This window comes from Alligator mississippiensis, chromosome 2 (genome assembly GCF_030867095.1).
Source record: "Alligator mississippiensis isolate rAllMis1 chromosome 2, rAllMis1, whole genome shotgun sequence".
Classification (NCBI taxonomy): Eukaryota; Metazoa; Chordata; order Crocodylia; family Alligatoridae; genus Alligator; species Alligator mississippiensis.
The window spans coordinates 233,499,907-233,526,105 of record NC_081825.1 but is presented as its reverse complement, the minus strand read 5'-3'; the positions used below and the strand labels follow the sequence as shown (position 1 = coordinate 233,526,105).

Genomic DNA, 26,199 nt, shown 5'->3' with positions numbered 1-26,199 from the left:
AAGCCCTACATCAGCAAGTCCTTTGATGCAGATACGTCAGTTTATTGCTTGAAAAAAATATCATCCACTTCCTGCTCTTGGTTTGGTGGTCTATAGCCAAATGTTGATCTCCAGGTTGCATCTCTTGCTGCATGAGTCTTTACCCTGGACTAGAAGGATTAACAGAAACTCAATCTGAGCCCCTGTTCCCTTCACCTTTGTACCCAGAGCCATTTAGTCACTTTTGATCTACTCAGGGTCACCCCTGTCAGTATAGTTAATGTCCACATGGGTTAGCAACATAAGGGTATTAGTCAGAGGGCTGGGTGAGTCTTGGCAACCCTTCCAAAACATCTTGGAGTTGTGCTCCTGGCAGGTAGCAGACCTCCTGAGGCAACAGGTCCAGCCAGTAGATGGATGCTTCTGTGCCCTGCAGAAGAAAGACACCATAGACACTAACAACTATCACCACCTTGGTGGCAGCAGTTTCAGTCCTCTTAACTGTGGAGAGGCATGACTTGTCCTCTTTTACCAAAGGAGTAGGTTCTTTTTCTAAAGCCCTACTTCTCTTACTTTCTAACACCACCTCTGGCTGGCCCTCTGGCACAGACTTGGAGGTTTCCTTGCATATCATAGTAACTAAGTTCTCATGTTCATGGGTGCTTTTCAGCCTAGTCACCTCCTTTTGCAACTTCCTTACCTGGTGCCTAAGAGAATCTGTCAGAAGGCACACCTCATACCTTCAGCACTGCTCCTCCTAGCTGCCTTTGGCAGGAATGTGCAGGCCATATTCCCCACAAAGCCAAACCAGAACCTGGGTAGGAGTTTTGTAGGTCAGTGGGCTCCTCCAAACTACAGAGGTACAGGAAGAGGAGGGAGCTGGTAGTGATGCCGTTGGTGTTTTGACATCCAGCTGTTTCACTGCTGCATCCTAGAAATACTGTCTTTTCTCCTTACCTGAGGTTGCTCAGCAAGCTCACAGTGAGGAAGTGCTAAAATGCAGCTGGGGCAAACTGCCTACAAATTCTCCCAGTGCCACTCACATCTTGTGTCAGTCGGATTTGGTCAGCTTAGCCTTTCTGCCCAGGCAAGCGGTCTCCTTGTTCACACCACTATTAACTGCATGGGCGACTGGTGTCTCCTGAGTCTTGGGGAGCACCAGCAGCTGATCGCTAACCCAGGGGGGGAGCGTCCTGCAGCAGCTGATCGCTGACCCTGCCAGCAGCAAAACCAGAAGTGCCGCCAATGCTTCTCTTAGTGCCCCCACTCCCTGGCTCTGGCACCAATCTTTGGGGGGGGATATGGTACTGGCAGTTCTGCAGCATAGCAGCAGGAACACCACTTCTCTTGATGCCCCCACTCCCCAGCTGGTGAGGGCCAGTCTCAGGGGGGCACATGTCCCCCTCTGCCTCCTCCCTACGCATTGCCATTTGATTCAACTACTAGGCTCAACAGCTGGGAACAGTTCATTGCTCGCTGCTCCAAAATGGTGATTAAACTGAACTCAGACCATAAGGTCAAAACCAAGCAGGCACATCACTCACTAGCACTCACAAATCTCTCTCGCAGAAAACAAAACCTTTTGCTCCTCTCCCAAGCCAGGAGTCTATTCAAACTCCCCTGTTAACTGGCCTTTTGCTTGGCTCCTGTTGTTGTTCTGTTCTTGTTTCTTGTACGCACTCTCACAACATTTGAGTATGGCTGTTATACCATTTATAATTGTACCGACTGCTGTACTAATTAATGCTATGTTAACCTTCACTAGAGCAAAAATATCACTCTTTTTTCCCCTTCCTTTCTGTAATGTTGCAAGGTGAGGTATTGATGCTTGGGGTTATGGGATAGCAGTTTTGTAAAAGACTTCTTTTTCCTGCTGTATTTGTTCTGAGAGGAACCTAGTTTAACTTCTCTGACTGGATCTTATGCAGAAACCCAAAGTCTTGCCAGCTTAGGGACGGAATCACTGAAGTCAAGTATACCTCAATTTTGTTGGGTTAGGTAAACATGTAGAAGACTAAAAAGGAAAAACGAGAATATTGACTTTATTGGCATTGTTGGGACATCTTACTGAGATTAAAGCATTCTAAAGCCTGGATTCCTCTATCTCCCATGCGTAGAGCTTCCAGGCGTCATGAGCTCTTCAGAAGCTGCGCACAGTTTGCGCTTAAACAACATCTAGCCAACCACCCCTGTAATTTACTGAGTAAAATTGTTGTTTCTAATAAAGAAGCATTTTTGTGCACCTGTCAGTGTGAATTAACAAAATAATATCTGCTTGAGCAATTTCAACTGGCTTCTTCAACAGCCCAGGCTCATTTTGGTCATCAGTGCTGTTATAGAGCTTAGCTACTTAGAAATATGCAGGGCTTCTGCATCTTAGGCTTGGATGTGCCTCTCCAATCCCTTCTCCTTACAGCAGTGGAGGGGAATTAATACACAGGGAAGTGGGCTGAGGACAGAAGGGCCTGGAGGGGAGAAGGAGGAGCAGTAGCAACAGCAGCTCCACTACATGTTTCCCCTGAGCTCACACAAGCTTAACCATGTGAACACCGCGCATTGGGTAGGCATTCTAGAAATTAGTAAACTAAATCTTGAAAAATGGGGGGATATAGAAATGTTTTTCTCTTAACTGTTGAAACAAAAATAATCTTATATTTATTTCCACCTGTGGCAAAATAAAAATGCTGATTTACTTGCATAGTACTCCAGTGCCATGTTATCTGAGTGCTTTCCAATTAAAGGAAGGAGCAACAAAGCAAGCATCTGGAGGAGGAGGTAGAAAAGTAGCTGTTTATTTCTCCTTTCAGTATTATGTACTGATATTGTAGAACGCTATTGTGAGAATGCTAGATCTCCTGTCTAATTTGTTGCTGTGCTTTCTGCTCCCTGCCCTATTCTCCTTGCCCAATCTGTTGCTGTTTTCTGCTTTCTGCCCTGAGCTCCCTGCCTGACCTGTTGTTCTGTTGCTGCTTCCTGCCCTATCTGTCATTATGTTCCCTGCTCCCTCCCCAGTTTCTACATGACACACATACAGGCTACTCGTGCCACTTGTGGCATGTGTGCTGCAGGTTGGCCATCTCATTCTAGTGTAACACAGCTGTCATTGGAGGACATGGCCATTATAGGCATGGAGATGAAATGGGGGCCCTAAATTGAAGCGGTGGGTTTTAAAAAACACCGCTTCAATTTAGGGCTAATTAAACCCCTGTGTCATACACACAACTTGCTGACTTACCTGCCTCTCCGGTGGGGAGGAGAGGGCGAGCTGCTGGCAGGCGAAGTGGTCCCTGGGCTGTAGAGGGGGCTGGTGCTTTCCTCTGCAGCAGTGGTGGGCCACCTGCAGGTGGCACCTGCCTGCAGGCACTTGGCTTGGGTGGTCCTGGGGGGCACCACAGCCACAGAGGGAAGCACCGGGCCCCCACGCAGCTCAGGCAGGCAGGCAGGCTCCAGGGAGGGTGGGGTGGGAATCAGGCTTGCTGCTTTTCTTGGGCAGAGCCTGCTTTCCCGGGCTGCTGTCAGGCTGCCTGCAGGGCTTGCTGCAGAGCCACGGAGCTGCACAGAGCCCAGCGCTTCAATCCGTGGAAGAAGAGTTTTAGTTTGCTGCACCTCAAGTCATTTAAGGTGTGTTATGCCACTGAATTTCCTACAGGGACTAGAATTAACGTGCAGTACACCACCAAGGCGTGCAAACACCGACCACCATTAAAATGGTGCAAAAGCATTTAGCCTGCTTTAAAGTGTTGTGCATGCATGCCCCTCATTTCATCTACACATGGCCTATGTCTCTGATGGCTAAGGCAAATACCACTGAAAACTTTGAATGTCAGGACACAGACCTTGAATTTCACTCTGATAAGGAACCAATTAAGAAAATGGTGCTGGGCAGATTGAGCTGCTGCATTTTGTACCACTTTACACTTTTTTTTTTTTTTTTTTTTTTTTAGGCTTGGCCTAATACCCAGCTGTAATGAGCTGCAGTCTTAGTCTAGGGACAGACATTAATGGAGCCTAAACTGATTTAATCTTTGTGGGTTAGGCTAACCTGCATAAATTGAACCAATTTGCAAGTGATCAGACATTCGCTTTTGACTCTGGAAATACAGGCACATGCCTGCAGTGGCTCAGGCCAGAAGCCGGGGAGCACTACAGCAGCCCTTGGCTGCAGGGCCTGGTGAGTGTGGCCCCTGCTGGCAGTAGCCTGGAGTGAACTGGCCAGGGAGGGGGTTTAATTCCCCCCTCCCTGTCCCACCAGCACGGACCCAAGCCAGGGTCTGTCTGGCGCTCCCCCCTCGCTGCTGCAGTGGCAGGGGTAGGAGCAGAGCTAGAGGCTGGCTGGCATGGCCCCCTTAGGCACATGGGGTAGGGAAGGGTTTATTTACCCCCTCCCTCCGGCATCTGGTGAAGGGGGCAGAGATGGGGCTTATTCTGCCACTTGCCCCTTGCAGAGAGCAATCAGCGGAGGTGGCAGTCAGGGCTAACAGACCCCAGCTGCAGTCTCCCAGGGGCAGAGGAGAAAATAAGCCCCCTCCTTGCCCCCTTCACCTCAGGGGGGCCATATCAGCCAGCACCTGGCTCTGCCCCTGCCCCTGAAGCAGTGAGGGGGAGGGACCATGACAAGCTGCTGTGCCCCGGCCAGGCAGAACCCGGCTGGGGTCTGTGCCACTGGGACAGGGAACAGAGGGGGATTTAAACTCCCATCTCCATTTGCTTCACGCTGCTGTGGGGGCTGGCAACACCCCTGCCGCTGGAGCAGCAAGCAGAGAAATGCCTGGCACACCCTGGCTGCGTTCTGTGCTCGTGGGACAGGGGAGGGAGGGAGGAATAAACCTGTTTCCTGACCCCTTCACCTTAGAGGGGCAGATGTCTGGCCATGCCCCCACCTCTGCTCTGTCTCGAGAGCAGAGGGACAGGGCTAACCCAGCCCTGCTGTGCCCAGCCCAGCCAAGGGCTGCAGAACATGCTGGGATGCTAAGGGACTCTGATTTAGCTTAAACCAGGAAGGGGTCTGGGACAGGCATTGCATAATTTGAGTCAAATCAGTTCAGTCTGACTCAAATCAATTCAGTCTGATACTACATTCAACCAGGCTTATTTCAAACTGATTTCAGCCATTTTGAAACTGGTTTATGTGCAGTGAACTTATGTTCTGTTACAGGTTTAAACCAGTTTCTGCTCACTTAAACCAGTTTACGTGTAACTTCTGTCCCTAGCCTTAAGGTCACAAATAGGCATGTTGCTGTGGTTAGCGCTGTCTCGGAGAGGAAGGGAATAATTTTTGTGGTCATTTACAGGTGGTAACAGGTATTTTTCACAGCACTGGCTCTGAACACCTTTAGGAATTGAGATGTGCAGGGGACTGTGCCTCGCAGGTTGTACGCTGACCTTATAATCAGGAGGTGCATTTAAGCAAAGGGAATATTATTGAAAACAGAATTTCCTCAGAGCACTTTCTTCCTCTTGTGTGTGCTACTTCTGTCACTCCTGGGTTAAGTATTAGCCAGCTGCACTTCATCCAGGTATTGATCTGTGCTAAGTGTTAGTATTATAGGGAGAGGATACTGTTTACATCTGATGTGAAGATGTAGAACGAGGCATCGTCTGCATATTGATGACATTTTTTCAGTTCATGTTATCAGGTCAGTTCCTCCAATGTCTTTGTAAAACCTTGTAAATATCCTTCATATAGGACAGAGTTATGTTTTATATGGGATAGAGCCTTGTGGGACTCAGAAGGAGAATACTGCAGGTGCGGATGAATATCCCATTGCATCTCTCTAGATAAGGCACAAGAGAAAAACTTTGAACCATATCCTTGGACATGTGCAGTTTCATGTTACCTGTTAGGATGATCAGCCTGACAATCAATAAGGGTGACTTCTAAGTTTAAAAATGATAAAAAAATGAAAAATAATTTAGCAATATTAAAGGATGTACTGTTAACAGCAATAAAGTCCCCAAACCCCTCTCCTCCGATCTGAATCACAGCCTTGTTCATAATGCAGATATAAACCAGAGAACATATCCCCATAATTTCTCTTTTTCCTGACGTTGCTGTATTATTAAAACATTATGTTCTTGGCTCTTCTGATTGCAAGGAGTACCTTAAAATGTGAATTGAATGTTTCTGACACAGTCATTTCTGCCTGAGTCTGAAGATAGCCTGATTATCAGAAGCACAACCTGGATGTAGGGTCTCAGGATTCAGGGGTAAATCCTGGTGCAAACCTAGAAGTCCACAGGCTGTTGGTCAAGCCAGGAGGTCCAAGGCAGGAGGGTCCAAGGTGGGAACTAGGTACAGGGGGCCAAAGCAGGAGAAAGCCAGGAGGGCCCAAGTAGCAAGGCCTACAAACACTGGTGCTAGGACAAGCCCCCAGGGGAAGTAGGGGAATGATTTTAAAGCTCTCCCATCAAGGGCTTGTGGTTTCTATTGGTTCCCCCAGGTCACTTGGTGCTGCGGCCCAGACATCGTCTTATGAGAATGAAAGATTCAGGTTTGAGTCCTTGGGGTCTTGACACTCTGGCAGTTTCCCTGAGAGGTGTGACCTGATCCTGTTAATCAATGAAGACAAGCGAAAAGGCCTGCACTGAAAGTGGAATAATCATGTGGACAAATACGGACTGACGAACAATTAGCTAGGCTGCAGTACTGCAGAAAAAGACCCTGGATTTATAGTGGACGATAATATGAATATGAGTCAGCAGCATGCTCTTGACACAAAGAAAAATGAATAGCATAGTGGATTGTATTAACAGGACTGTCGCTTATAAGTCAAACAGAGTGATTCTTCTGCTTTAGTGAGCCCTCACCTGGATAACTTTATCCAGATTTGGCCACCATGCTTCAACAAAGATATAGACAAAGTAGCAAACTGTCCATTAAGAATGATGGGGGGGGGCAGCAGGGATGGAGCCCAGCCTCCGGCCCTGCGCCTCTGCTCCCCACGCCCTCATCCAGCCCAGCCCCCCTCCTTCAGGCCAGACCCTGTCCTGTCCCATCCCGTCCCGTCCCCCCCCCCCCCCCCGTGTCACTTCAGGCCCGACCCTGTTCCCCCCAGTGGTTTGGGGCCGGGCTTGCTCCCCATTGTCCTTCCTCTGCCATGGTGGGCCCAACCCCATCCCTCCCACTGCAGCTGGCCAAACCCTGTTCCCTCTGCCATGGCGGGCCCCACCACATTCCCCCCTGGCACAGCAGGCACGACCCCATTTCCACCCCCGCCTCGTGCCACCGCTGCCTCCAAAGAGCAGGGGGGCAGGGGGAAGCTTGCCCTGCTATTCCCTCCATCCCCTTTGGCCAGCACCCCGTGCTGTCACCACCTCCAGGGAATAAGGACAGGGGGCAGGGATGTGAGGCCAGCAGTCTCGCCCCCCCCCCCCAATCCCCTCTGTCCCCGCCATCATGGCGGCACTTTGCCGCCTCCTGTCCGGAACACTCTTGGAGCACTTCGATTGGCTGCTGAGACGACCAATCAGAGTGCGAATAAAGCGTTACAGACAGACAGACTAAGGCTTCTCTCTCTCTCTCTCTCTCTCTCTCTCTCTCTCTCTCTCTCTATATATATAGAATTGGAAAAAGTCCAGCATAGAGCAACAAAAATGATTGGAAGTCTAGGAAGCATGACTTCCAAGGAAAGGTTGGAAAAACAATGATTATTTAGTCTGAAGGAAAGACTGATGGGGATTTGATACCAGTCTTCAGACACCTGAAGGCTGGTTGTAGAGAACTCTGATACACTGTTCTCTATGGTTGCAGGGGACATGACAAGAAATAATGGTCCTTAATTGCAACAAGAGAAGTTTAGGTTGGATATCAGGAAGAACTTTCTCACTCTGATGGTGATTAAGCATTGCACTGGCTACTTACGAAAGCTGTGGCATTTCATCCTTAAAAGTGTATAAGAGCTGGTTAGGCAGACACTTGGGTGGGATGGTATAGACAGGGATGACTGTGCTTTGATGGGGAGGTGGGGGGATGGGATTAAACAACTTTTGAGATCCTTCCAGCCCTGTTTTTCTATTTTTCTATGATTTTGTGATTCTTTCTCAGTTGGATATTAGCACTGAAGCTTTACAAGGACAATGGAATGCCAATGTTCACTGTTTCATTGCTTATCATTTTGGTGGAAATGTTAATGCATTTCCACTGTTGTTAGACATAGACACAGATGTATAAATGGGTGAAGAAGGAGAGTGGAACAGCTGTTCAGTTTTGCTGAACTGAAAAAGAAGAATTTACCTCTTTTGCATCAAAGCCCTTGCTTGCCTCCTGTGTCCCAAAACTATTGACACCCATTTTCCACAAAAAACCCATAATATTGTACTAGCAACATCAATGGTACATTGACAGTTTGGGAGCAAAATAAAGTAATATAAAAGTAAAATAAAACTACATATCAAAGGATTACCTTATTGTATTAGAGAGCTGTCCCACATAATCCCAGGATCTTTGCTGCACAATGTAAATCTTGTGAAGCACATAAGACATCAGGTCTTGATTCAAGGTAAAGCATGGGCAATAACAGTGAGAGTTTCACTTCCTTACACTGTCTCATAATCTATTTTAACCTGTTTTTCTTTGACTCAGTCTTTATTATTTAATCTACTTGTGATTCTTATGTTGATTTTACCATTTTAGTAACTGAGCATCTCACAATCTTTAATGTATTTATCCTCTCAACACTCCCTGTGAGAGAGAGAAGTGTTATCAGACCTATTTTATAGATGGAGAACTGAGGCCCAGATCCTCTCTATTCAGCACCAAGGATAACTTACTCTTGGTGAATACATCAATGTTCCTCATCACCAGGGATCCTGGTTTTGTCTGATTTTTTAAAAATTGCCAATTTTTGGTTTAAAAAAAAAGTAACCCCAAATTCACATTTTTCCATGATTTAAATGAAACACTGATATAAAGATATCTACATATTAATGGTGTTTCATTTTAATCACAGAAAAATGTGGATTTGAGGTTACTTTTTTTCAACCAAAAATTGGGGTTTTTTTTAAATCAGAGAAAACCAGGATCCCTGCAGTAATCACTTTGTTCTCTTCTAGATGCTTTACAATAAATTCCTTAGTTTGAAGGCTTAATTCCCAGTGATTTCGATGGCAGTTAAGAACCTATGCACCTTTGAAGAGTTGAAACGTAGCGAGTTGCCCATGGTCACACAGGCTGCTTGTAGATGTTAAAAAACAAATTAAAACAAAATGGTGCTTTACTTCAAACTCATTGTGCTTCCGTGCCAAGCCTAGCACATGCCCAGATGAGGCAGCATGTTAGTTGGACCCAGCTCACCCAGCATCTCTATAGATGGGGCAGTTTAATGGGGCTTTTTTGCTGTCTTTATCTAATAACTGATTGACTCAGCTGTTAGGTTAAAGCACCAATAAGCCCTGCTGAAGCACCCAATCTATAGACACTGCAAAGCTGAGTTAAAGTAACGCGCTGTTTCTTCCAGTAAAATGTGTTTTTTGGGCTTTTTTAAATGTCTACAAGTAGCCATAGTGTATTTACAGTGGGGCAAGATGTGAAACCAAGTCATACATAGCTGAGACTTCTTTTCTAACTGGTGGGAATTTATTTTTAGTTTTGTAACACTGACTACAAGGAGAGCATTCAAGGCTAATGGTGATTGTGGACATGTGACCCCTAGAAATTGAATTAGGTTAACCAGCTGTTTTCATACAGGTTGCTAAACATTTACTTGGGAATAACTGCTTTTGATATGAACTGGATCACTTTTGGACTACAGCTCTATAAATGAAAGACTCAACACATTACCAATCCCCTTAAGCACCCAGGCCATTTATGTTAATGTATTTTAAGGATTAAAAATAGATGGGTAGAAAATACGGTCTCTGATGATGTAATTGTGTGCTATTTAATTGATCAGGCTAAAAAATGCATCTGAATAGTATGTGTTTGGGGAAGGAAAATGGTTCCTCTCCCAGGGGGACTCTCTGACTGTGGGGAATGCCAGCTGCTTTTCATTTCTTCTTCTACTCTCTGGCCATTGTTATCATTCTACTTTTGCAGGGGAAGAATACATGTAGCTTTCTCCATGGGTTTGAGTGTTGCAAAATTTAGCTGCTATGGTTCACTGGAGTTCATGTTCTTTGATTTGTTTTTGAGTGCCCAGACTCCACTAGCTGCTGTCACCAGTTTTACTGGGTTTGAGGTCAAAACTAGGCAAACACAAGTTTCTCTTGGTTTCTACCCGTAACAAAATGAGCAAAAAAAAATTCAAATTTGACCAAAGTTTTGGCTTTGCAGACCAAAATGCACTGCATTCATCTTCAGAGAGCGCCCCTCTTGACCACCATAAACCTTACTATGGTAACTTAGTGTTTTTTCTTTCTCTTGACTGAGATTAAACAGGAAATTGATCTGAACATTTTTAGATTTTAAACATTTGGGGGCTGAAGCCAGAGCATTCCCAGTGAGGAGCTATCTAATTTACAGTTTTCTTTCCTGGTTGTATAGCAAGAGCTGGAATCTGTTGAACTTTATTTTGATTTGTTCTGGCTGTTGTTACACTTACACCCATCACCACTTTATCTGAGTGGATAATGCAGGAACTGATTCTTCTTCCAGTTTTTGTCTGAGAAGAGGGATCTCAAGGGTCAGTCAGCATTTAGTTTGTTGGGGGTTTTTTGCACAGGGGGCAAAGGGGAGAGTTCTTCTTTATAAAAGAGATTTTGTTTCTTTAACATTTGAATGTATTTTATAAAAAAAATAACATTTGGGTTATCTTTCGTTTTTGTCTTACAGATGGATCCAGCTTTGAAAGCAAAACTTGAAAAGAGTACCACGCTGGAATCTGAATATGAGGTTCACTCTGCTTTTTTCTTAGGATTCATAGCCTTGTCTTGACTACCCTGGCTTATGGTGGGGCATGTCTGCCCATAACTAAAATTAGATCAACCATCTGCCTTTGATTCTCTGTGCTCCTGTAAAACCAGTTTTGCGGAAAAGGTTCTGAACATTCAGTGTTTCTCTCTAAACACAGTCCTGCTTTGATGTCCTGTTGCCAAATACAGCCCTGCAAATGGAAGTTGGCTGTTTCCGTGACTGGTGTACAAAAGTAGAGTTAGTGCTGAACTTTGTGTGTGTGAGTGAACATTTACACTATGAATGTTGCAGTGAGCTCCATGTGATAAATTGCAAAACCATGTTAGCTTCCTACTGAAACCACCCACTGATCCATCCATTACGACTGTGGCTTGCCAAGCCTCTGCAGCTTGCAAGCAGCTCCTATTCCCTCTTCCCCTCCCCAAAAAACTACATAGAGGATTCTTGCCTCCCTTTCTCAAAATCCATTTCCTTCTAGAATTACTTTACTTTGAATTGGGGGCCTCAGCCAGTGACAGGTTTAATGTCCAAAATTGCATAAATCTTTAGAACTGGAAATCAATGTGTTGTTCCCTGTGAGAGGAAATACACTATTCCCACACCTTTTCAGGGATAACAGATATTAATTTTCAGGTCCAATCCTTTGCAGAATATCAGACTGTAACATTGTGAAACTGATCTATAAGAAAAGTATTTTAGACAATTTTTAGAAGTTTTTTTTATCAAATGAATTGGATCCAGTTTTTAATTTACTCGACATTGGGCCTTTCTTTTTGTGCCCTGTGGGTTGGAAGGGAGGTGAAAGGAGGAAAGTTATTTGGGTCTCTTTTTCATCCTGATGTTATTTGCAAGTGAAATTTCTATTACATGTTAAAGATTTGATTGTGCCTGCAAGTCTGCTACTTAGATGTTCAAATGACTGGACTTTACTATCAAATCACTACATGGTGAATTTTCTCTGTGATGATGATAATACCTGATCTTTTATGCTTCTGATATATGAAATCTCACACAGAGGTTTTCCTATCCCCAGAAATATTAAATTAAAAAAAATGGAAATAAATTTAGGGCATCATGCTGCTAACAAATAACTTTTGTCCTGTGATGTTCAGGAGCAGAAAGCTTCATTCTCTGTGTATCAATGAAAAATCCCAGTTGGAAATTCATAATTTACAAGTGCATTAATGCACAGTTCTGTTTGCCTTCTGGGAGCCTTTTGTCTTGTGTGCTTCCATCTATGTATTGTAACTCTTCTCTGATTTATTTATGTGAAAGAACCACAGTGCAATGAAAAGAACAGTCTCTATCCTTTTAACTAAACACACAACCTCGAAACAAACTGTATGTGTTTCGTTATGCTGCACTTTCTCCCTGCCAAGCTTAAGTAGATGGCTGAAGGACAATATTTAAACAGCCATAATTGCATTGACTTTTGTGAGGAAATCAATGGTAATAAAATAAAGGTGGTATAATGAAATGCTAAAAATGAGTCCAGGTTATTCTTGTGAAGCTCATTCCTGATGGAAAGTAGTGGCTGAAACATTCCTAATTTTTGTTTTAATCTAAAATGTAGATGAGCCCCAAACCACAGAATCTGTCCCAAATCCAATTTTCTCCCAAAGTACAAGTCATTCAGATCTCATACTTCATTTTGGTTGTTATGAAGAGAGGACTTTTTTTTAAGTGTGGATTGCCAATGGATATGTATGCCATCATAAATTAAGATGGATTCAGCTCACTTTAGGACCTATCTTAGCATGCAAGTATAGTATCATCATACAGGTACGTTACAAATATACACAGAAGTAAAACTTCACTGTGGACCCTGACCTGCAAGGTGCCAGGCAACTACTCACTGGGCATGTCTACACAAGCACATTTAATGCACGTTGGCCTGATTTAAGGCACATTAAGGGCACATGCCTTAAAAATGTTGATTTAAGACTATTTGAGCCTAAATTTGATACCTGCATAAAGTAGGTATCAAATTTATGCATGGATAGTTAAATTTCATTAGTGAATATGTAGATGCACTAATGCTCATGAACACAGTATGTGTTCATTGACTTGGGACTAACTTTAGTCCCAAGGTTAGCTCCAAGTCAGTCTGCATACCCACGTTAGTGGATGCATGCCTAAATCGCCTTAATACACATTAGGCTAAAAGCACATGTAGACACGCTCACTGTCCTGAAATTTTAGAGAATCCAGCAGGTCTATGGATATGTGCAGCACCTTTGCTAAGCATTTTGTTTAATTCTCTGGCCCAGCTGATAAAATTCTCTTTGATTCCTTGGTCATATCTCCTTTAGTAGAGTTATTTCCATCTTCCTGGCTCCTGTTCCATTTTTTTAATACTATTCCTGTGTCAGTCTAAAATATGGCTAGTGTTGGAGTGATGTAGCTGCTATGGTCCAGGAAATATGAGAGAAGCAAGGATTTTTTTTGGTGATAGCTTTTATGGGACCAAATGTATAGTTAGTATGGTTGCTCCAGTAAAAAAAATGTCACCCGAAAAAACCTTTTCTCTAAATTATGGCTACTAAAAAATCTTGGAATTTTATATGTCGAATTACATGGAGAAATATTAGAATGCCTGTTATTAAAGACAGTAACAGCAAAATTCCAAAAGCTATTAAAAGGTTGCTTATGTTATTATGTAATGCCAGAGGTGAAGGACATGATTTTACAGTCTCACTCTCCTAATGGCATTATTTTACACAGTTGTTGCTGAAACCCAGAGCCCCATTTGAATTTGAGTATCTGATGTGTGCAAACCTTCCACTGACATGAAGATTTTGATGATTCTTATTCTTGTGATAGAACTTTATATACATAAGTCTTTCGAATCCCAAGACTTCCACTTAAAGTTTACCACTTCTTGGATCTCATCCTACAAGACAATACAATGGGGGGGGGAGGAGGGATGAGATCTTATATTGGGCCAGTTGTATAGTTGGAAGAGATATTAGATATCTTTTTGGGCACCAAGTGCCAAGACAACAACCTTTCTCATATAATGTTACATAAGATCATGACTCAGTATGAAAATGTTGAGTAGAGAGATTATCAAGTTATGACAGAGGCATACCTAGGAATTTTGGTATTTGGGTGCCAAGCGCTTACTTTTTAACACGGTGATGCAGCTGCTACAGTGGCAAGCTCTGCAGATATGGGCGGTTGCGGAGGCAGCGCCTGCTCTCAGGGCTGTCATTCTGGCACCCCATCTAACTTGACACCCTGGAGCTGGTACTCCACTCGCCCACCTCTAGTGATGCTGTTGAGTTACGATTTCATATGAACAGATTCATGCAAAGTCTATTTTTCCTTCCCCCTAATTTAGCTTAGTAAATGCTGTAGCCCCAAGCTGTGTAAGATTTAGTTTATTTCACAAAGGAACACTGTCGGTATTGACATTTTTTCAGACTGCAGCAATGGCCCCAATTTGTATGTGTAATTTATACCAAGATTCTAATCTCTCCTGTCTATCATTGGTTTCATTCATCCTGTGTTTTGAGACATGCCACAGGAGTGATCAGCCTTTACACTTTCCCCATTGTTTATGCATTCCTCAAACATGCTTACATGTTTTTATATACCTGGCCAGCTTTGTTGCTTCCATTTATTTAATAAATCATTGCTCTTTCCACAGCTGGCACTGGTACTAATATGCATGTAAATCCACTGCTCAGCTGGGCCATGTAGAACACATTGTAAACCAGACTATTTTGACTAAGGTTGAGGCAGAAGTCTGGAGCATTTTGTTTTACACGTGACATTAAAAAAATGAAGGAAGGAGCAGAATGATTTTCATGATTTGCACATTTTCCCTGTCAGATAATTTAATTTAAGCAGACAAAGACAGATTTCTTTATACTCATAATTTTAATTTCTACCATATCATTCTTGCTCAAGCAGTCTGAAATGCTCCAGAAATTGAAAGGGCCAATGCAAGTTTTAATTGTAGTTCAGTCTGAAATTGTTTAGCTGTTAAAGTTGCAAATAAACTGTAGGATTACTACAGCTGAAAGAGATAGGAGGGTGTCATGACCCAGAGGTCTGATTTTGTGTGTGCTTCGGCACTAGAATTATCCCTGTGGGATTACAGCTTCATCGCACGGTGGAGTTTTGCTGCACAGAGAACCTGCATGCAAAGGAGAGAGTTCCCGCCACTTTGCAGCTGTCTTTGCAGGGTGCGTTTTCTTTGCAGCACAGAAATGCACGGTGCAAAGAGTTCCCGCTCTTAGAATGCAAATTTGTTCCCCTCTATTGGCTAGTTCTAAATTATTCCCACGTGGCGGCTAGCGATTGGCCTGCTAGCCATATAAGAGGCTTGAGTGGTTTCCGCCCAAGCCGAAGAGGACTCCACATCCATCTCGTGGGGACTCTGGGTACGCGGCAGGGTAATAGAAACCCTGTGTGAGATCCAGAGGAGTTTGGCGGCCTGATCCACCGCCCACCTCTTCCCGTCTTTGTGCGGTAACCTTTTATAGGACGTATCTATGAGTTTTGAGGCGCGCTTGTCCTGGACATCCGGAGTTCTGTTTGCGTGGAGCCTAGCAAACTCCACGTGACTGTTCTTGTTTTTCTGTTTGTAACCGCAACTCAAACAAGTTTTCAGCCTGCACCGCGACCATCTTGGTGTAAGTAAACAATCTTAAAATCAACCATTAAGCGTTTGTGCCTAATTCTAGCTCGGCGCCCTCCCTCTCCAACCCGGCGTGCCCGGGCTGCCGGCCACAGCCCGCATGCAGCGCAACAAGGGCCGCGGGTTCGCACCCGGCCCGCACATGGCGACGAGGATGGGATCAGGAGAGGGCTCACTAGAGTTAGAATTAGTTGAAAACTGCCCTTGGAAAAGTGGGAGACGCAACGTAGCAAGTGTTGCGGAACTGGAGGCGCACATCGCGTACCACCAGGTGGGCGGAACGGGTAAGAGATGTATCAGTGGACGCCTTTCGCTAAAGGGAGAAGAGGGAGCTCCCGAAGACGGAGCCCTAGAAGGGAGAGAAGTGTATCTTCACCCTGCGGCGTTCGGGTGTATCATGAGCGACAAGCGGGTCCTGTACAGGCCCCTCGATGCTGTGTCCCTCGCCGAAGTCAACCCGGCGAGCGAAGTGGGCCTGACCCTCACCCGGGAGTGTGTCTGTTGCTCGCGATGTGCCCGGGAGATGGGAGAGCCGATGCCGATCGGCTGGCTCTCCCCTTGCATGGTAATACCTAGACTGAGGGGTCGCGATCTTCCGTCCAAGCTCCGTGAAAACCCGGAGACGGAGGACCGCGCCGTAGATGAGAGAGTGGTCCTACGGTGTGACAAGGGGGGGGAAATTGAATGCAACTTTTCAAACCATGACGGATCTAATGAATAAAACTTTAAGTTTGAAGACCGAGCTGCGTATGGCCGTTCGGGCGGTCGGAGAAGCAGCTGAGAGAGGGGATCTTAAAACGCCACGACAAGATGGCGCCGAGCAGAAGGAAGACCGCGTGGAGGAGCCGGAAAAGAGGGATGGAGCTTCGGGAGAGCCCGCGAGGGTTCGGCCGGTGACTCTGCCCAGTGACGCAACACTGCTTCTGCCGACCACACCCCTCTGCCGACGGGAAGGGGAGTCAAGCGGAGGAGTGCATCTGCCCCTCCCGCCTGAAACAGCAACAACCCCCACTGTAACAATAACTACAGCTCCAACGGAAACAACAACAACGACTCGTGAAGAAATTGATCAGCCTGCAGCATCAAGCAGCCAAGTCATCAATCCGCAGAGTGCAGTTCATGCTACTTACCTATTACTCTCGCTCCAGAGCCGAACTGCAGAATTTGTGTAGAGAATCCAGGATCCGACCCGAGGAAACTCTGGCTGTGTGGTTGGGACGTCTGGTCGTGGAGCTTGGTTCCGACCTCCTGGACCAGGAAGAAGCAAGCTTCTTGGTGAGACAAGCTTCATGGAGTAGGGGACATGTCACCGACATCGACATGGTGGCGTTTAGTGTCCACTGGCCTATTCCAATTCCAGCGCTTGTGGCAGGAGTGATCAAACAAAAGGCCCACGCATGGCACGATGGACGACCCGAGCACACTGGTGCAGAACAGCTTGTACTGGCTATCATAGGAGTCTCGTACTGTGCCTGGAACCCAAGAGTATGTACGCTGGGACTGACACCGCTACAGCGAATGTGACCATGGCCTCGTTGTCACCTGCGAGACCCTGGAACCGTTCCAGTGACCCTCGACAGCATAGACAGTTGTCTTAAGGTCTATGGGCAGAGGAACATAGTGGTTTTGCAAATTGTGCTTGACCCAGTGGTCGACCACCCTGTAAGTAGTCTCCTTCATCAGTTGCCAAGACTGCGCGTCCTAATGGAGCCAAGACTGTCCAGTGATCGGGAATGTCAACGCCCAACTGAGGCTCAGAACGCAAGACACCACGAATCCGAACGTCCAGTATTACGCCAGAGAATGCAAGAGGAGCGATACATGTTTGGATTCCTCCTGCAGCGTTCTGGACTTAATAAGCGACAGCTTCGGATTTTGGGGGACGCGGGACAATGGCAACTAGCCTACGAGTTAGGTTTTCATTACCTAGAAGAAGGTGACGACGACTCCTCGACGATTTCGTCGAGTTGTTGAGTGTGAAAAGAGAAACGGGGCTGTCCAGTATAGAATCGTGTTTACATATCTGTATTTAATAGTGATAATAAGTTTAATCGACTGCATTATCGTGCGGTCCCGTGTAATTTTGTAAATATTAGTAAAATAACCATTTTAAGAAAGTTCTTTTATAGATCCGGGATTCGGAGTGCGTGGTGGAGAGAGGCCCCGAGAGGGACAACATCACCGAAAGGAGCGAGGGCCTGACACGCGATTCCACCATGACTCCCACTGAAGCCCTGATCGTCCAGTTTTTTGTTACGAATGTAATTATGTGTATATGTGTGTGTGCCGGCTATTATTTGATTCGATCCCTTGAGGACGAACTTTTATTGTTAGCTAATTTTGTATTTGTTCGTTTAGTTTCACGAACCATTAACAGAGCTACTGATGATCCAGATGAGGAACATATAGTATAATTCTATTGTGCCTTCAGCAAGGGGGGATGTCATGACCCAAAGGTCTGATTTTGTGTGTGCTTCGGCACTAGAATTATCCCTGTGGGATTACAGCTTCATTGCACGGTGGAGTTTTGCTGCACAGAGAACCCGCGTGCAAAGGAGAGAGTTCCCGTCACTTCGCAGCTGTCTTTGCAGGGTGCATTTTCTTTGCAGCACAGAAATGCACGGTGCAAAGAGTTCCCGCTCTTCGAATGCAAATTTGTTCCCCGCTATTGGCTAGTTCTAAATTATTCCCACGTGGCAGCTAGCGATTGTCCTGCTAGCCGTATAAGAGGCTTGAGTGGTTTCCGCCCAAGCCGAAGAGGACTCCACATCGATCTCATGGGGACTCTTGGTACGTGGCAGGGTAATAGAAACCCTGTGTGAGATCCAGAGGAGTTTGGTGGCCTGATCCACCGCCCTCCTCTTCCCGTCTTCGTGCGGTAACCTTTTATAAGACGTATCTACGAGTTTTGAGGCGCGCTTGTGTGGAGTTTTGAGGCGCGCTTGGACATCCGGAGTTCTGTTTGCGTGGAGCCTAGCAAACTCCACGTGACTGTTCTTGTTTTTCTGTTTGTAACCGCAACTCAAGCAAGTTTTCAGCCTGCTCTGCGACCATCTCGGTGTAAGTAAACAATCTTAAAATCAACCATTAAGCGTTTGTGCCTAATTCTAGCCTCTCCGACCCGGTGTGCCCGGGCTGCCAGCCACAGCCTGCATGCAGCACGACAAGGGCCGCGGGTTCGCACCCGGCCCGCACAGAGGGAAAAATAGATTTTTTCAGAGTTTGTACATCGTGCATTCAACAGTACTTTCTGTACCATCACTTTCATTGGTCCCTATGTGTATTAATTTAATTCTCTAAGAATAAAGCACATGTTAAATGAATTAAGAACAAACTACTCAACAAATCTCCACTAGTAGTTGTCAGCGGGGAATCATCATTATGTGGGAGCTGTCTCTAATGGTGTTTTTCAGGGATCAGTACTAAGCCAGACATTATTCTACATTGTCATCAGTGGTCTGGAAGTAGATGTAAAATCACTGTTGATAAAATTTGCAAATGTTGGCACAGTGGTAAATAATGAGGAGAACAGGTCAGGCATACAGAGCGATCTGGATCACTTGGGAAGCTAGGTCCATTGAACAAAATGGACTTTAGAACATCCCAGTGATGCAAAGTTATAATAGGAAGAAGGAATATAGGTCATAGGACCCAGACCCTCATTCTGTGACTGGAAGGCTTTTACTTTGAAAAGGGTTTAGGGGGTATGGTGGACAAGCATCCCAACCTCAGCTCCCACTGCAAGGTGCAGTAAAAAGAGCCACTGTGATGCCCAGACATATAAACATGGGGGTAATGAGTAGGAACAGGGAAGTGATTTTATCTCTGGGTCTGGCCCCAGTAAGATCAGTAGTGGAGTCTTGCCTCCGATTCAAGGGTTCACATTTTAATCTGGAAGCTGAAAAATTAGAAAGGGTACAGGAAAAATCCATAAAAATTATTTGAGGGTTAGAAAAAATGCTTTACAGTGAGAGACTAAAGGGGCTTGATTTGTTTAATTTACCGCAAAAGAAGATTGAGAGATGGCTTGATTAGAGTGTGTAAGTAGTTTCACAGGGAGAAAATGCTAGATAGCAAAGGACTCTTTAATAGAGAAAGGCATAACAGGAACCTGGATGCTAAAGGCAGACAAATTCAAATGTGAAATTAGGTTAGAATTGTTAATTGGGTGATTAGTAATTGGAAGGGAAATAGATTATTTATGTCTTGATATCTTCAAGTCAGGACTGGATTCCTGTTTTGCAGTTATACTTTAGCCAAACAGAAATTATTGGGCTCAAAGCAGGGGACATGGGGGGAAATTAAACCCAATATTGACCCACTTTTTGTTTAGGTTGATAGACCAAACAAAAGGACGCATGAGGAAATATGATTGAACTCCACAACTTACTGGGAATGCACACATCTCCCTCCCCAGAGCCCATAGAAATACAGGCCCCTACTCCACACAGGGGAACAGAATCAGTTTTGCTGCATTTTTGCAGCCTTAGAAAGTGGCAAGATTTGCACATGGGCAAGAAATATTTAACCCTTTTCTTGTCCTATATTATTTCTAGCAGACATCTTAAAATGGTTTTTGACACTGTTCAGAGCAGATGAAGAGATGTGGGAATGTGGTTTAAGACGGCCCCTTCCTACACAAGGTGCTCTTGGGATGCAAGTATACAGTACCACTCTTTTGAACCGATGTTGGGGATTGGCTGCTCAGTGGGATAGGGAAAAATGTTTGGCTCTAAGTAGCAATGCAACAATATTGTCAAATGCTGTGCAGGGTGTAATGCATTGGTGCATTAGCCCATATGAACACCAGACAAATGAATGTTGTTAAACTTTTAACATCAAGGAGTTAGAATTTCCTGACAAGACCATTTTGATGCAGTTGTCCACATGAGAGGGTTTTTGTTTTGGCTTGCTTTTCTCTAATAACTGATGATAACTGTTAAGGGATGGGGTATAAAATAGATTTGCTCCAGTATCTCAACTTTGAGGACAACATTGGCAAAACAATGCAAGCTATTTGTTATGTGATATAGATGCTAGGAGAATATCCCTCTTACATAGATGTTTTGGTGTTTACAGCCAATGGGAATGCAGTTAAAGATGTTCTTTCCTGCTTTGATCACTCTGCTCCTCCCATGCTGTTTTTCTCCTCTTTATCTCTGTGCAACTGTGAAATACCTCCCGCTGGGCCATTAGGTTTCCTTCCTAACTGGGATACATATTCACAGTTCTGTTTCAGCATGCACTACAAACTTCAGCCTGGACAGGCCTCCCATAGCCCTTTGCAGTTCAGTTTCCTCTTCTGTAAAAGAGAGATAATAATTATGAACTTGTCATGAGGCTTCATTAGGTAATGTTTGTGCAGGACTTTGAGACTTACAGAAGAAAGGTGATAAAAGAGCAGCAAAGTGGTATTAGTGTATCACAAACCAACACTATCTGTTAGTATGACAGGGAGCAAATTTTAATGAGAACAGTTTCTTTGTCTATGTATTCTATTTGCTCAATGGATGTACGGTATAATATCAGTCTCTATACAGTGTATGCAAGTTATCTCATTCCCTTCTCCAAAATCTTCAGATTTTAAGATTCAGGGCACAGGGAGAAGTCAGAGAATTACAAGAAGGTGGAGTTCACCAGCAGTCTTGGCACAGGATCCTAGAAAGAGTTCTCGCAGGAGAGCCATAGGAGAGGCAGGTAGGATTTTTTTCTTTATGGAAGATCTCATCTCACCTGAGCCTTTACTGCTGTGGTATATTCTAACTGGGATGATAAAAGAAGGCCATTAGTAGAGAAAACAGCTGTATATATTAAGAATAAATTGGGTATGCCAGCACGTACTTAACAGAGTTTTACTTCACATGACTGCCAAGATACTAGTCACTGTCTACAAAGACTGAAATGACCTAGAAGCCAACTAATGTAAGGTCTTTCTTGTACTGTCCTGCCACATGACATGTCTTTGTCTTGAACATGTAAATCCATCATCCTACGAGTTGAGGTGTGCGAGAGCTGGGTCCAGGACATTCTCGGTGGCTGACCCTCACCTCTGGATTTCCTTACTTCTAGATATTCTTCCTAAGACCCAGGTTGGCCTCATTCATTTCCATAAATACCTGTTCTGTTTCCTCATGTGCAAAATTACATCACATTGTTTGTCTCTATCCTTGGTGCTAGGAGGGTTATTGGCTTCCAACAGAGAAATGAGAAGCAAAAATCCTAAGCCGTGTGTGTGTGTGTGTGCGTGTGTGTGTATGACTGCATCTGGATACTACTGTACTCAGGACCTCCTCTTTCTCCCCACCCTTTCCAATTGAAGCTTTCCATAATTGTTTGCAGTCCATCCACTCTTTATGTTGTCTTTTGTTAGTGTGCTGGAGGAGCTAACCAGCTGTTACTGTGTCTCTGTACCAGTTATCTCAGTCTCCAGAGGCCAACAGAGGCTATCAACAGATGTAATAAGTATGCGGATTTAAAGGGGAGTGGGGTGGGATTCGCTGCTCATCAGGCTGATCTGTTTTAATTGTTCCATGTGTCTGTTCTACCCCTGAATGAAACAGAGGTAAGTTAGTGCAGTTTTTCTTGTTTACTGTAGCATAGAGCAGATACAACAGATTAGCTGATGCACATTTACAAACATTAAGTCCCCTTTCCCCCAATTTTAATTTGGTATAATTGTTTTGTCAGCCCATACTCAGAAAAGAAAAAAGAAAAACCCTGGCACCTCTACATCACTCTTGAGTGATGAGGTGCTGCTTTCAGCCTATACCAAGCAGTGCTAGAAGCCATTTCTTGTTCAACTGCCTACACAATAATTTTAAGCATACATTATATTAATGGACCCCTGGGGGGTAGGGGTAGCACTAAATACTTTGGTATAAAATTATTTGCAGGTAAATTTTCAAGACAGTGTATAGGGATTTAGCCACAGAGCTAAATCTCTAGTCATCTCCCTCTGACTGCCCTTAAAGAGAGCAAACAAGAGCAGCTAGTTTTGAAGGTTGCTGTCATTTCTGCAGCACTTTTTGCAGTTATGTCCTCCTACTGTGTTCAGTCTTAACTCTCTCTTGTGTGTGATCTCACTAGGCATCGCTTTGAAAAGATATTCCAGTGAATCTCCATGCTAATGGATAGTTTGGCCATGTCTACCTAAGAAACTATAGCTGCATTAGCAATGTTTTTTGAGATGATAAAAAGAAACATAGTTTGTTGCAACATGATTTGTAATCTGTGTATCAGTGGAGGTTTAGTAGTGCTCTGAGTGTATGTAGCACTTTGCACTAGTACATTGGTGGCAAACAGTGCACCAGTTCCTGCCCTCAAAAGCTTACTGTCTGCCAGCAAGAGGGAAAACAGTAAAAAACATACAAGACAGTGCTCGGGATTGGCCATTAGAGCTTAGTTGTTGTGTGACAGTTAGCTGAAGGAAACTGAAGGGGGTTGGCCCACAGTGGTATGGAGACTATATAAAATATTGGGACAGCATTTAAGATATTATAAGGCTGAAAGGGTCAGGGAAGAAGGAATATCAGGAGTGGGCATGGTTGTGGGTGTAGGCAAAATATATGCAAGGACATTGTTGAAGAGAAGTGAGAATTGTGATATAAAAAAGAATACCTGATGCAGGGATTAATGGATAGGAAAAATATAGTCACCGTGGAAGGAAGTAAAAACTAACCTGTTTAAAAAAAAACAAAAAACCTTCAAAGCATTTAATAGGCTTGCTAATCGAATATACATATGTATACATAAGTATGGCTGGAAGGGACCTTGAAATCATCGAGTCCAACCTGGGAAATATAAACTATAATGCATTTTTTTGCATTATAACCCCTATTCTCGCTGGGTGCTGAAACAGTTTTAGCTAGAGCCAGAAGGGATGAGGGGGCAGGAGACATGAGAGCTGTTATGACTCTGCCACAGCCTTGCTTCATAGTTCTCTGCAGTTCACTTCATCTGTCTCTGCCTCATTTTACCCATATAAAAAAACCCCATATTATTTACCTGCTGTGTAACATGCTTTGAACTCAGCATTTAAATTATGCATAACAGCTGTTTTGGAAGATGGTTGAACATGCTTTTTGAGATCTGGCAGTGACCAAAAGGTTCATACTTGCAATAAAGAATGTTCCACAGCACTATTAGAATGGCACAGAGATTGCTTGCTTGTTTTGCTCCTCCCCCAGATTAATCCTACTGCTTTTTAAACTGAATGTTAACATACTCTGGTTTTAGTCTATTACCTTGTCATGTCAGAAAATAATTCAGTTTGATAGGTGCCTGGTGAAAGACTTTTCTGGTGGAAAAGTCCAAGTACTTCTAGGGTGCATGTACATGTGCTATTCAGGCGATGTGATAAACTCCGACACAGTTTGTGCTGAAGTCAACTGCTCCTGGGCACAGCATCCACATGTGTGCCCGGGACCACAGCAATTAGAGCTGGAGCAGAGCAGCCCTGGGCTGGCAGGGGGTGCCGGGGGTCAGTTCCAGGCTCCAGGTGGTGGAATTGGGCAGCAGAGGGGCCAGCAGGAGCCGTGAGTCTGGTCCCCAGCTGACAGGGCATGATTAACATGCCCAGTCAGCATCTACACATGCTTTTTGGTGCAGAAAAGTACTCTGCTGTAGGTTAGTACTGTTGGGGTTAGTTTATATGGAATTAATTTACTGCACCCTAATACCAACTTGTATATAGACTGATGCTTTACTGCAGAGCTCATTAGTCAGCGCTGCAGTAAAGTACATGTGTAGATGCACACGTAGAAATGTTGTTTGTGAGAGTCCTCAGCACTCTTCCTTGTGAGTCAGTACAGAGACAGTGCTTCATTGTGGTACTCAGTAGCACTGCAGTGTTAAGACTGCAGTCTTAAAATTTCCACGTAAAAAGTCAAGGCTCAGACTACTTTTCCTAGGAAAAGGTACTTAAACTATGATGACCTGACAAAGTTCAACTTGAGAAATAACTATATTCTGTCTGCTAACATTACTTTTGGAATTCCAGTTTTAAACATGTGCCTTGTTCTACTCTTGAAGTGAAAGCAGTGATGATTTGATTACAAAGCCCTTTTGAATGTTTTTAAATGAAAGGTGCAGTTTATTTGCAAGTTAAATGCTTGCAAATGCTGCCCAGAAATCAACCACCAAAAAGAATATCTTGGATACTAGAGACTGGGGTTACCAGCCTTCTCAGATAAAAAGAGGATTTTAGCTGCAGAGGAGACATACAAGGGTCCACATATATTTTTCCTCAGATATTTGCCCAGCAACACAACGCAAAATGTGGGTATTGATATCAGTTAATTTATAGCTGAAGGAATGTAAGCTGTTCTGTTGTATCCAGCCAAAATCATAGTTACTGAGACGCAATCTTTCTGTTTTGGGATTAAAAATTGATAGTCAGGCTCCTGTAAGAGATACCAATGGAAAATCTTCAGGAAAGTGTGGTTAAGAGGCCGTGAACTAGAAATAATCTGTGAGATTGCTGCCTAAACTAACTCAGCTGGCCTGTAAGTAATAACAGTTAAGGAACTAAAAATGCACCTTACAGAAGCATGGACTGATTTTGTAAGCTGGTTCTATTATGGGAGTTTTTGAAACCATGGGTAGATAGTTGTGGTATTAAAGCCTTTCATGGCCTAGTCTTGGGCTATATTCGAGAGCTGTTCCTTGAGCCATACCTGGGTGTGGACAGACGTAACGCTTTGTCACTATTCCCTCGATATGAGGATGACAGTCTTTCATAGAGATTTCATAGACGTTAGGGCTGGAAGGGACCTCAGAAGATCATTGAGTCCAGGCCCCTGTCCCCCTGTCCCAGGGGCAGGAAGTTAGCACGTATCATAGGATCCCAGCAAGATAAACATCCAAATGTCTCTTGAAGGCGTTCAAAGTAGGTGCTTGAACCACCTCTGGCAGCAGTCTATTCCAAACCTTGGGGGCTCGGACAGTAAAGACGTTCTTCCTTATGTCCAGCCTGAAACGGTCATGGAAGAGTTTGTGACTGTTCAGCCTCGTCATCCCTTGAGGCGCTCTGGTGAACAGATGTTCCCCCAGATCCTGGAGGCAGGAAAGTCATTGGTGAGTTTGGAAATGACTGAAAAGGCCAATTTGAGATCTGCATGTTAGACTGCAGACACGACATACAGTTATAGAAGGAGGGAGTGAATCCTGGTGATGTTGGGTCACAGACTTTGTCTCTCCTATTTGCCTCCACAGTGGAACAAGTTTGTTTGAGATACATAATGCCTTGTCATACTTCACAGCACCATTGGGAACAATTTAGTGCTTGAGTCTCCCAGGTATTGATGTTAATATTGCATTTCTTCTAATTGGCCTTTGAGGTATACTTGAACCTTCTCTTTGGCCCATCTCTAGAGCAGTAACCAATGGCAAGTTAGGAGTCTAGGACCTGTTTTGGGAGACATTTGTCAGGCATCCTTATGATGTGCCCTATCCAATGGAGCTGGTGCTGTATAAAAATAGCTTTGATGCTGGTGGTATTGGCTTGAGCCAAAATGCTGGCATTTTTTCTTTTGTCCTTCCAAATGATATGAAAGATTTTCGGAAGACATTTTGAAGATGGTAATGTTCCAAGGTTTTGAGGTGTTTGTGATATGTTGTCCAAGTTTCACACCCATGCAACAGGGTAGGATTGACAACAGCCTGGTAGATGAGAAGTTTAGCTTGGGTCCTGATATCATGATCGTTGAAAACACTATTTGGAGAC

At 44.4% G+C, this 26,199-nt stretch overlaps 1 protein-coding gene across 1 annotated transcript in view; it reads left to right on the top strand.

The window, feature by feature from the left end:
* The window catches only part of LOC102576688 (cytochrome c oxidase assembly protein COX16 homolog, mitochondrial), a 90,643-nt gene that overhangs the window by 50,833 nt on the left and 13,611 nt on the right, over positions 1 to 26,199 (top strand). Inside the window, exon 3 of the mRNA XM_006263982.4 lies at positions 10,748 to 10,807. Within this exon, the coding sequence (XP_006264044.1) occupies positions 10,748 to 10,807 (60 nt within the window). The remainder of the gene's footprint in view (positions 1 to 10,747; positions 10,808 to 26,199) is intronic.